The 13,375-nt window shown below is 40.8% G+C and overlaps 1 protein-coding gene across 1 annotated transcript in view; it reads right to left on the bottom strand.

The window, feature by feature from the left end:
* Positions 1–13,375, bottom strand: part of ATP8B2 (ATPase phospholipid transporting 8B2) — a gene marked incomplete in the record, with an annotated part of 2,601,455 nt that overhangs the window by 861,354 nt on the left and 1,726,726 nt on the right. Inside the window, 1 exon segment of the mRNA XM_044080643.1 lies at positions 6,763–6,927. Coding sequence (XP_043936578.1) covers positions 6,763–6,927 — 165 coding nt within the window.

The following is a 13,375-nucleotide window of genomic DNA, read 5'->3' as shown; positions in this document are numbered from 1 at the left end:
AATGGAGGAATTCCTGAAGAAAGCTGTATTACTTGCCATAGACCTTGTGGAAGGAGGTTTGGGTTTTGCACTTGAGGTTTTGTTGTTGGTTGAATACACAAATGAAATGCAATCTGACCGCAACTAGAAAAACTGTTTTCTAGGATAAGTACTTCAAGCCTGCAGAGGAAGCTGATTTGAATGGACACGGTCAGTGATTTGATCATAAAATTCAAATTTCCGGGTGGAGTGGGGGTCTTTAATCGGAGGTTGGAGGAGGAACACTTTTGAGGAAATCCTTGCACAAGTTATGAAAGGATAATGTGTTGTTTTGTAATCCGGTTGGAAATGGCAGCTAGCTGAACTTTGGTGGTAGAATAGCTAAAACCTGCTTCATATAGTTGAAGGAGAAACTGCAAGTTATCTGCAAAAGAAATGGAATACCAGTCAAGCCCTTGGCTGGAGACCCAGACGGCAAAAGGTTTCTGTTAACCCTTATCTTTTGAGTACACTGTTTCTGAATAAGAGAATAAGATGTGAATTACATTCTCTGACAGGGCAGAATGTTTGGCCATTAAGGGAAATGAAGAAATCATGCAGTTAGCGTGAGGCTGTGAAGGTCCAGGTGAAGCTGACCGGAGGGGTGTGCAGGCAGATCAGGCTGCAAGTCTACAAGCCAAGGGAGCTTCAAGTGAGGCCAAAATAGAGGAAATCAAATCTGTACAGCCCACTATGGTGACATGAGAATTACCTGCGATTTGCAAGCTGACACCTTCTGAAAGAACTTGATTATTAGTTGAAGAGGAGGAAAGGCATACAGGAGACCAGGAGGTGGGGTTCACTGACAGAATACAGTGTCTCTGTGACTGTCCCTGAGGGGAAGGGGAGGGCAAAGTAACTTTTGCACCTGGTGTTTACAGCCAAGGAGTCACAGCATGGCCCCAGTGAAAAAAAAAATCTTAAGCCACTGATGGGTTTAAGGGATCACTCGAAGCATGACAATAAAAGTGCTAAGCCTGTCTGCCAGCTAGCTAGACTTCTCCAGAATGTGCACTGCTAGTAGAAGGCAATCTGAATACAAAGCCTACTGCCACATTCTCATAGCCTCTCTGCAAAGGGTGGTAAGATATGGTTCCTCCATGCTTGATGTACCAGACTACTGACAAATGGTCTGATTGCAAGCCTATCACCCTGAAGGCAAAAGATTCTTAAGTTCTTGCAATGGCAGGAGGATCACTCTCATATATCCAAGATGTTGATGTAAAAGCTGGCCTCTGACTGGCTTTAATGACCTTGAATCATCCGCCCCTTGAAATGAGCCCCCTACCACAATGAGGAGACATCCATACTTATAACTGTTGTTGGTGTGGATAAAGTGCAAGTCTTCCTGTATGAAGGAATATAGGCAACCAACACCAAGTGAGTTTTGCATGAGTAATTTAAGCAAATCATAGCTAAAGCAGAACCTGTTAGCTGTGACCACTGTATGTACAGCATCCATAGGAGGATTCTCATATGAAATCTGGCACAGTAGACCACAGTGACTGTGGCTGCCATGAGCCTCAAAACTTTTTAAGGGCAGTGCCGCAGGAAGATTTTGATGGTGATAAAGGATCCAAACTGAAACTGAAGGGAAGACAGTCTCTCTGGGGTGAAAGACACTGGACAATGTTGTGTCCAGGTGGCACCCAATGAAAATCATTTGTTGTGAAGGCTGAAGCTGTTGATAGTCTATGGCAATACCTAAAGATATGAAGAGCTGTAAAAAGTAGCCTATGGCTTTTGCAGGCATAAACCAATCACCTAGATATGGGAATGTATGGATCCCTTTTAGCCGTAGACGGGCCAACTACTGCGATGCTCTTGGTGAACTCCCGAGGGGCCTGTGGTGAGACCAAAGGGCAAGACTCTGAACTGGTAATGATAATGATTGGCCCCTACATGACACGTAACTCTCCAAGAGTCCTCTGCAATTTTTATGTGGCATAGGTATCATGGAGGTCTATGGAAAATATCCAATCACTCTCCTTGAGACAGAGAAAATCTCTGAAACCATGACCATTCTGAATTGGGTCTTCTTAATAAAAAAGGTTTAGGCCACTGAAGTCCAGGACTGGTCTAACAGCTCTTGCTATTTTGGAACAAAAAAAATCTTGAATAAACTCCTTAATCCTCTCTGCACAGGTGGAAACTCCCAGATAGCCATTTCTGTAGGAGGATAGAGACCTCCTGACAAGCTGTTTGCATTTGTTTTGGTGATACATTTAGCAATGGTGACTTTTGTTGTGGTAGTCTTTGGAAAAAAAAAGGCATGGTACAGAATCTGGATACGATTTCAAACCCATTTGTCATGTGTGATGGCCACCTATACAGTCAGGTATCGAGACAACCCCCCCCCCCCCAACCTCCAGAGAAGGACAGTCAGGCAAGCCTTCCTTCAGGAGTGCTGGTTAGGTCTTCCTGAGAAGGGTTTCCTAAACCCATGGTTTTGCAGACCCCTATGACAAAATGGTCAACATCCTTTAAAGTGGCGACCTCTGCAACAGCTACCCTACTGGAGAGAGAGTCAAAGGTTTTATGCTGGAATCGTTGAACCACAGGGATTTGGAACCCTTCTCATTTCTTTTTTTTTTTTTGTAAAGGTACTTGAGGGTTCCCATTTTGATCATACTTTGTCAGTTTCTCTTTTACTATTGGTCGAAAGAGCCAGAATCCGTCAAATGGGGCAATGATAAAAGACCTCCAATAATTCATTCAAGTAAGGCCAGGTGCACAGCAAAAAGACAAATTAATACACACCAACACAGCAGCTAGCACTCCTCACACTATGGTGAATAGATAGTTAATCCATTCACCATAGTGTGAGGAGTGCTGGCTGATGTGTTGGTGTACAGCAATGATAAAAGACACCTTGAAGTTGTCGGCAAAGTCACACAGGTGGAGCCAAGCATGACGTCAAATGTTTATTCTAGTGCCTGCCATCCTGGCTGCTCCATCAGCTGCATACTGATACAGATTCATGGAGAGAGTTGTAATGCTGAACATGTTTTTCTCAGTGGGCTGAGTCATGGGCTGACAAAGTATTCATAGTTTGTTTGGCTAGGTCCCTTTGGAATCTATTCACATGGGTTAAATAGTTTAATGCCCCCTGAGGACAAAGGTGCCCATGTCACAGACATGCTTTCCCATTCTACATATCCCCCTGGATACCTTATTCGAGGGATGGAGAGTAAATACTCATCCATAAGTTCTCTTTTGGTAGTCTCTGCAATGATCATAAAGTCCATCACAGGACCCTTAGACCAGTAATGACTATCCTTAGATAGACACAGTACCTTGCTGGTTCCTGCAATGCTTTCCTGGAGACGAAATCTATGAGACCACTCAAAGAAGGGACCACCCAAGAGGTAAAAGCAGCAGAGCCGCATACCTCAAAGAGGACTTCCTTGTCCTGACAGGGTGGGTCCAGTGGCCAAGATCCCCTCTTCTTCATTAATTCAAGGACTTCATCAAATGTAACACATTTTGGAGGGAAACAAAAAGACCCCCCCTCCTCCATCCAAGTCAGTATCTGAGGTAAAGATTTCAGAATTGAAGTCTACATGTTTTCTTTTACACATTTTGTTAATGGGAATACCAAAAGAGTCCCTGGAACAGTCAGATAGCATTTGCTGAGTAGCTCCAAAGGATACAGGCTTGCTCTGTCCCTGAGAATCATGTGGAATAGGTTGAACAGCTGAAGGAAGGGCATCTTGGCATGCAGCTTTTATTGGTATGAAGCCTTTTGACACCATAGGAGAGGAGTATATCATCTTTTCCATAACCTTAACGGTGGACCTAGACTCGTCTGCATCAAAGGTCCACTCCTTGGTGCAGAGTCCTCCTCCACCAAAATAAAGGTTGGAAGAGCTAAGGAGGGGCGTGCAGATACCAAGCATCCTGAAGGCCTTGAAGTGGAGATCAGTACAATTGGTTCGAACACCAAGGACCCCAACACTGAGATTGGTTCCAAATGAGTTGGCCCCATCAATGGTGACTCAATTCCAACTATCTGGGTCCAAGACCCACTCAACAAAGAGGGAGCCAGGGTGGAGTGTGTCACATATGAAGGTAATGGCACCAATGCCAAGAAGGCCTACTGTGCCAAAGCAGCAGGATGTGTGTGGAAGACTGGCTTAAAAACTGCATGGAAGACTGGCTTAAAAACTGCAGATGCGGAAAATGACACCAGGGAAGGAGCTGGTAAAGGGGCAATGCTATCCACCCTAATAACTAACAGAAGGGGATGGAAGTATGCCCCATTTCATCTGCTTCTTCATGAAAGCCCTCCATTAGTTCACAATCCGCTTCAGACACACTCCCGAAAGAATAGATTTCAAAGATGAGATTGAAGGAGACCTTGAAGTGAGAAAATGGGATAATTTCCTTTTTGAAGAATGCCTACTAATTGATTTGGCAAAATATGTGTCCCCTAAGACAGTCTCTAAAAATGGTGATTTTTTGCCTCAGTGTTGAGGAAGGAAAACATTCTATCCTGGCACTTTAAACTGGAAGCCTGGTCTTAGTTATTGCATATTCTGGGCTCATCCTTATCCCTATCTTCCTTTTTATACCGTTTCTCTGCCTGTACTGGGGAAAGGAAACCTGTATGAATGAGCTTAATTTTTCTGACCACTAAAGCATGAGGGCTGAATCCCTTACAAATACAGCACTCAATGTTGAGATGCTCCAGACTTAATCCACACAGAGGTCATGTGGGGCTTGTGGTGAGAGCTTATGCCCACACTTAAGGCATTTATTGAAGGTTTTTATCCATAAGTGCAACTTCAACCACCACCACTGCAAAACCAACCTAAAACTACTACTAAAACTTTAAGAAAACAAGAGAAATATTAAGCAGCTGCCTTAGGATCGAGAAGCTAAAGCACCAGAAGGAAATGGTCAAAGAGCCTATAATAGCAATAAAAGGGGTATAACATTTAAACTAACAACAACTGCCAATGAAAAGCTTGGAAATATAAAAACATTGTGCACTAAGCTGATGGCCAAAATAGAAATCCTATCACAATGACAGGAAAAGAAATCTGTAGAGGAAGCTCACAGTGGATTACAAGAAAAGTGTAGGAGCTCGAGGCACTAGAGTATGTCCGACCCATTGGAAGAAGATCACTAGTTTATCTATAGCATGTCTTTGAGATGTATGAACAATCCACAGTTCATTGTAAAATTCCATATGGACAAAATTAAACAAGTGCAGAGACTGCACTACAGAACTACAACCCAGGCATGGAAATGAAAGTCACTGCTGAGGTAGTGAACTTCTAACAGCAGCTAGACCTACAGGTCTGCGGCCAGGTTACTTGGTCCCTTAACTTTTGGTCAGCTGGCTTCACCCTAGGGTTCTGTGGGTAAGTCTTTCTGTGGGCTATCCATCCAGGTGGTGATGAAGGCCTCAAACTTCTTTCAGACAACACCTAGATGCAGGGAATACTTGACAGTAAAAAGGTTATTCAATTTAATGCAACAGATACTGTAAAAAAAAAATGGAGTATCAGTGGCAAAGTGTTTTACTGCCCTGAAATCTGAAGAAGAAATAAGGGATCTAGGGACCCAAGTAGATAGTCAGCTTTCCGTTGATAACCATGTTGCCAAAGTGGTTGGAAAATCCTTCTATGTGACCCATCTGATCATGAAAGGGTTTGCATCAAGATCTGAGGATGTAATGGCGCCCCTCTACTTTTCCTTCATCAGACCCATTATTGAGTACAATGCGCCAATTGGAATGTACCTGGCTAGACATCTCCAGCAGCTGGAGAGACCACAGAGGTACCTAACCAAGAGGATTACTGGCCTCAAACAGTTGCCCTATGAAGCACGATTGAAAAAGCTAAGACTGTTCTCTGTTGCATACCGCTTTCTCAGAGGCGATCTCGGTGTAACATACAGAGCCATGTCCAACCCAGAATTGTTGAACATGCTCCATCTTAGCAAAACCAAATCTACTCGAGCTACACGCTCTAGGGATATAAACCTCAACACAACAATGAATAGAACATGCTGGAGGGATAGATTCCCTTTGCAGAGACTTCCCTTACTATGGAACAGGGTCCCGATCTACATAAGACAGAGCCCCTCACTATCACTCTTCAAGATGAACCTTGATGAGTGGATGGGTAACAGAAAGTTCACACCGGGGATCACACCAACAGCACTACTAGATAGGGGCCAAGGGTACTAGCTGCTAGTACAAGGGTCTAGGGAACAACTAAAGGGGCGGTAAATACCGCACAACGTGGCTGGGCTAATATATGCCTTCGGGCAGATAGCCCAGTACCAACCTATGAACAAATCCAGTTACACCAGGAAGGCTTGATGCTTCTTAGAGACTAACACAAGGACTTTCCTAGTGCTGGAATGCTATAAAGACAGCTGAACTGTAGGAGTGGCCAAAAATGAAGCGTAATGTGTGTGCACACCTTAACACTAATACAGGGATGCCATGTGTGGGTCTAAGGTTGTGTGATTCAGTCAATCATTTTTTTCTCATTTTAGAACAGCTTGTGTTACAGGCTCCTGAAGAAAGTAACCAAGTATTATACTCTACTCTACAAGGGCATCTGAGGAGGCATCACTTTGTCATGACTAAAAGACAAGCGTCCAAGACGCCGTTAAAGTTCCAAGCACTTTCAATGAATGGCAACGTTCAAATTTGTTAAAATTTCTGCAACTACACTTCGACTTTGAAATACTTAAAACAAATACAAATTTGTTTAAATTAAATACCATCATGTCCTGTTCAATTTCATCATACACCAAGGCCACCTTCTCATCTCTGTTGTCAAGAGAAATGCTTGCTTGAAAGAGCTTTTCAGCCCACTCTTCATAACACAATTCATCCAGCTCTTTGTAAGCCAAAACAAGAGTCCGCAATCCATCAGCTGCATACTCCTTGGGGGAAAAAAATGCATAAATAAGCATGACAACTACATTACAAGTTGTCAGACTAAGTACAGCAGTGAGCAAGTATATTCACCGTAACAGTAGTAGTTTCACCAGCCTTACCAGAGTCAACTCCTGTCCAAGAATTAAATGCACTGACTTCTCCACTGTGAGGTACCAAGGTGGGTCCCTCACTAGAATATACCAACTTAGGTATACACATTATCTCCGCTTACTTAGCCTGCTTTGCTAGGCATTCTCTTTGGTTCAACACAAAATATACTACTAATCAAAATCAAAATCTAAACCAAATATTCTAGTAGTAGTGACTACATTAACAGAAATAAATCAGCTGGAATTGAGATCTTTTAAAAATGGTAGGAGCTAACTACACAGGAAAAAATGGGAATTGTGGGAAAAATATATACAGGGGAGGAATGAGGTTTAAAAGAAGGCAGGACTAAAATGAGCTATGTAATGTTTGACTGAAAATGATTGGGTAGATTAAAAGTGATGTAAAATGTTTGCAACTGGGAGTGTGCCGGTATGGTTTGTGATGTAAAATGCTTCCAACTAGGATTGTGTCGGTGTGGTTTGTTTTCATTTATATAACTGTATGATTGCCTATGCCGTAAGTGATATTTTGATAAAGATGCTTCTTGTTTAAAAAAGTCAGGAAATTGAATAATTGATGCAATGCTGCTTAGATTATATGATATACAGTTTGATTACTTTTATACAAATGTAAATTTGTTAATATCACCAGTGATAATGCAATAAAGATGTTAAAAAAGACAAAATATACTCCTGGGGAAGTATGAATGTAGTATGCAAATAATCATTCATATATGTGCTTAAATAAAACATAAAACTCGTATCCAAGGTTGTAACAACGCTGTACTGATATTCTACAATAAAGGATTTCATAAATTATCATATACAAACAGCGGGGAGGTTTATAAACAGTACTAAGGCAAATTTAAAATTACAGCCTAGCACATTTGACTTCAGATACAATCACAGAGCTAAAAGATAAAACTTGTTTACTAAATAATCATGCAACTAAAACATAAAAAAAAATATTGAAATTCAGTATATATATCAAAATAATTAACGAAGTTTGCTTAAAACTGAGCAGATATGGAAACATTTGCTGCAAAAGGAATAGACTTAAGGTAATACAGCATACTTAATGTAACTGTAGTGAAAAAAGCGCAACCCACAATCTTTGAATTAAGACAGTGTAACCAAATACTACACTTAGCAAAACACTGTCAAAGTGAACCTTAACTATTAAATAATAATTCAACTGTATTACATCTGTCATAACATAAGAAATGTACTGCATGTGTTACACCGCCTTACAAACTTACAAAAAATGAGTATTTGACATTATACACATTAGCTAAGCACAACAGTATTAACAAGATGCTGTTTGTCATAACATCTTAACTTCTAAGCACCCACAGATAACACTGTGATGGTCACGGATTACAGCTTTAAATTCCTGCAATGTTGCCATAAATATTCATGCAACCAAAACAGCAATACAGGGATTTGAATATCACCACCCGTACCTCTTAATAAGTAAAGGGTAACTGGCCTAAAGTGTGTACAGAAAATCTGCACTACTGTCTTTGAGAAAAAAACATCAAACCCAAAATAATCTTAACATTGTTCAACTGCAATTTAGAGCTATAATCACTAGCGTAACAGAATTTCACACACCTCAGACTGAGCTCAGTGCCTTACAGTGCAATTTTACAAACAGTAATTAAAACTCTGCCAAAATCTTCCTCACATGCTCTCACAATATTTTCCAGAATGGGGGTGGCGGGCGGGTGGGGGGTAAATGTTAACTTTGTAGCACCAATAAGATCTTCTTCATATGTTTACAATACACTGTTACTAGTTAAAACAAAGCACCATACTGTTTTACCTTAAATTACACCAAATTTTAAACATTTAAATGGCAGCAATTAGCTCTGAGCAGTCACCCTTCAATGGGTAGTCCTAGAGTTGCAAGGTACAGTGCTAAAATTACACAAGCCGTTAAATTAATAGACCATCACCAACAAGCATTCAACATTAATAATACAATTCTTTACTTGAAATAAATAAGTTTTTTTTAAATTAACATTTCTACAATTTACTTGCTCTAAACTTTAACACACTATTAACAAAAACAGTCTTGTTTAGACACGGTGGTGCTGTAAGCATTTGCTCTGAGTTGTCATAGCAACTCACAGTATCCTAAAGGTGTTTTACAGTTACCCCCCCCCCAAAAAATTGGTTCATTAACTTTCTCCAGAACTAAAAAAGCACTAAAATGTTTACATTCGACTGAATACTGAGCCAACACACTTTTTATAATTTCTTTTAATACTGTTTAAATGCTTGTAGATCCTTTATAGTGTTTTCTCCATTTAGAATGAGTTACACACGTCACAAGCCAAATAAACTATCTCCTTAGTGTTACAGTTAAATTTATTCTTAGTTCTCCATCTTGCTAATTTGGATATTAGATCACCTTTTCTAATATGTTAATAAGGAAACATTGTTTACATCTTCCACACCTAAAAGTATATACTCCTAAATAAAAGAGACAGTGTGTTGAATTTTGATATGAAGGTTTAGAAAAGAAAGGTCTAGGACAGGTCTCCAGGGTCATTCATTCTTTGGCACCAGAATGATTCCCCACTTTGATCTTGGTGGGGGGGAGCAGATTCTATAACCCCCGAGACAGCATCTAAACTAGAGTATGAGGGAAGAGGAAAGTTTGAATATCTAGATATGGAGGAATCCCTTGAAACAGAGGAAGGGATTCCCACTGCCAGATGTCTTTCAGAATGACTCTAAGTACCCAAATGTCTGAAATTATGTGATGTCACCGAGGAAAGTGAAGGACCAGACTGTGGGATAGTTTTACAGGACTGCCGGGGGGAGGGGGTGCACACCTGATGAGGCATATACTAAATCCAATTTCTTACTGTGTCCTTGGTTCTGACAGGACCCCTCTTTTTCTTCTCTGAACTTCCGTGCCACTATATTTTTTAAACTTTATTTTGGAAAGAAGGGTTGAAAAATATGCTAACTCCCTGAATTAATCTCCCCTTTCATCAAACCTTTTTAAAGACCTCAGCAGAGGAAGGATCAAACACTACCTTTTCATCTAGTGGATCATTTAGGATCTCATCTGACACACTGGTAAATTCTTACAATGTAACCAGGCAAATCTTATCAAAGGGCCAATGGAATCTGCTCTGGACACAGCATCAGCAGTATTATAAGCACATTTTCAAGAGTACTTTGTAAGCTGACACACTGAATCTAGAAATGCTTTAGCTTTTGAAGATGGGAGATTAGCAATTAAATTCCCCATACTGTCAAAAGAAGCCAGCAGAAAGTTAGATGCAAGCTTGATAAATTTACTACTCTGAAGGCCAAGGTGGAAGAAATGCTTTTTCCAAATTTATCTAGTGCTCTTCCTACCTTGTTAGAAGGGATATGGCTAGCCGTAAGGAGTTTGGCAAAAGGTGACTGACGAGACATTACTGCAGGATCTGATCTGGGGTTAGAAAAAAGGAATTTGTGGGACTATGGTACTTTATACATCTCATCAAACCTTCTTGGAGCAGGTGGCGGGCTGTTAGGCAAATTGCAGGATGTCAAAAAATAAACAAAATAAAAAAATAAAGAATCCTCTAAGTCTGACAACACAGCAGAACAACAGAGGCTGAGGAAAACCCATCTGTAATAAATCATATCTTTGTTGAGATTCTGGTACATCTTTTTCTTCCCATTGAAACAATCCCTTGTTCTGGCAACTGTGTAAGAAAAAGAAAAATGCTCAGGAAGGGAATCTGAATGAAATACTTTTCTTTCTTCAGAGTCAGATTCTCCATTCTGTAGATGGGGAACTTGAGAAACACAAACCAAGTCTAACTCCTGTCCTTCAGACTGAATATGTTAGCAACAGAAACCGAGAAAAATCTTTTCCATTTCTCTACAAGGAGGGGATTCAGAATCTAAAGACAGGAAGACTAAATAAGCCCTTAGCAAAGCACAGCTAATGTTCTTTAAGAATGGAAAAATGCCTAGTTCTGTTTTTTTCCCCTGGTAGACCCACACAAAAAGAGTGTCTTAAAGGACAGCCCCTTCCCTAGGAATGAAACTCCTCAGAGCAGCTTATAAAAGCAGCATCCACTGACTCCTTCCCTGAGGCAAGGGTGGTTCTCCCTTTCTTGAACAGGACAGCAGAACAGCTGCAGAAGACATGCCTGCCTTCTGGTTCGAAGTGATTTCTGGAGGAAAAACACAAAAGAGACCAAGAGATCCTACTTTCATGCCTAAGGTGGTTTCCAAAGTGGCTTTAAATCAAACTATTCACTTGCCAACTTTTTTCCCCAGTCCTCAAAATAAGGGGAAAAGAATCTCACATTCCTTGGATGTACACAGACAACTACGTTTTTACCTGGACAGAACAAAGGACATCAGGAAATCAGAACAATTGTTTGTTTCTTATGCTTCAAGTTCCCAAGGTAAAGCCATTTCAAAACAGACCATTTCTAAATGGATTGCTCATGGAATCAGATTTTGCTATTCACACCATGGAAAGCAAATCCCAGGGAGTATAAGGACTCACTCTACCAGAGCTGCTGCCACTTCAGCTGCCTTCCTCAGGGGAATTCCTACCAAAGACATTTTGGAAGCTGCAACTTGGAGTTCAGTGCATACTTTTTCTAACCACTACAATCTACCTCTCTACTCTAAGTCTAGGGCAGGCTTTGCTTCTGCAGTCTTGCAGGGCCTTTTAGCCAACCCCTCTACTTTATGACCACCTCCCCTTTATTCTGCTTTGGGATTCAACCCTACAGTCATGACTGCAACAGTGAAACACGATGAACATAGTACAGTTGTGTACACTTACCATAAATGTAGATGTTCGAGTGTCTTCACTGTTGCAGTCTGCTACCTCCTCCTGTCCCCTCTTATTTTTTCTTTTGTGTGGTTCCTTTCTTCACCCTTCTTCTGAGGTGTATTTGCAAAGGGTATGGGATCTTACTCATTTTGGAACACCTGACATCTGGGGCAAGAAAAACTGGAGAACAAGGCGTCGGCTGTCAGCTTTGTACTCCTGGCGCTCTGACGTCAGGGAGCATGGCTGAGCAGCCGACGCCGAGCGCAGACTTTGGGATTCTGGCCAACCGAGGACTGCCTGCCGGCAGGGGAAAACCCTACAATCATGACTGCAACAGTGAAACTCGATGAACATCCCTTCCATCTGTGTTATCCATTTTCATCCACTCTCAACAACTGGGTTCAAATCCCACCCTCTGATCCAACTTGGACAGTTTTTACAGCTCGTGGGTACTGGAAACTCTAGAATCCTCCCTTACCCATAATGTTCTAGTCCCCTACCATACCTCAGATCTTGTTTGCTGGACTTATAGCTTCATTGAGAAATAGACAATTATAAAATGAGAAACCAATACCTGGAGCTTAAAGGCAGGAACATTGGTTCCCTTACTATCCTGTCATTCGTCCAGAAGTCAGCATCCAAAAGGTAGGGAGTTGGCAGGAGGAGAGTTGAGAAAGAATGAAAATGGACAGCACAGATGGAACATTATGGTGAGTACATAACTTTATCTGAGGCTGTCAATTTTCATTCATTCCTCAACTACCTAAATCCTGGGAGGACTCTAAGCAAGGATATTCATGAGCACTGTGGAGCCGAAGGCTTCCCCTCGAGACCAGATCCAACTTGTAATGACTAATAATGGTATTAGGATTAGCCCAAGTTGCAGCCACACAGATGATATCCATGGATGACCTGGATAAAAATACTGATAAAGTTGCCATGGACCTAGTTAAATGGGCTCTTAAAGGTTTTGACAAGGACTCACTTAGTTGTAAACAAAAGAAATGCAATCTATTAACCATTTGGCTAGAGTTACTTTAGTACCAGATTTAGAAATAATTTATCTGTTCTTCTCAAATTTTTTGTTCTATGCAAACAGAAATGCAACTGTGAACATCCAACAAATATAACATGTCTGCTCCTTTGTCCGTGAAATTTGGAAAGAAAGCTGAAAGATTAAAAGAGTGACTAAAGTAAGATTCTGACACCACCATAGGAAGGAAGAATGGGATGGTTTGTAATGCTACCCTATCTTTATGAAAAATTAGTCAAGTCAAAAATAATGTTATTGTCATTTAGATCTACACAAAGTGTAGATTAAATTAGATTCTGTGCAATCAGCTCATCATGGGACAGACAAAAACAAAATCACATATATAGAAAGACCATTTAAAATAACATATAATAATACTACCACTATCTTCTAAATCAACTATACAGTTAAGTACATAGCTAAACATATTCCTAGAAGCACACACTTGTTAAGATACTAAAGACACATCTACAGCAGCAAGGTTCAAGTAGTAGTACTGCACA

The sequence above is a fragment of the Protopterus annectens genome, chromosome 8.part0 (assembly GCF_019279795.1).
Source record: "Protopterus annectens isolate FY-2018-M chromosome 8.part0, PAN1.0, whole genome shotgun sequence".
Taxonomy (NCBI): domain Eukaryota; kingdom Metazoa; phylum Chordata; order Ceratodontiformes; family Protopteridae; genus Protopterus; species Protopterus annectens.
This window is presented reverse-complemented; position numbering and strand designations above follow the sequence as displayed.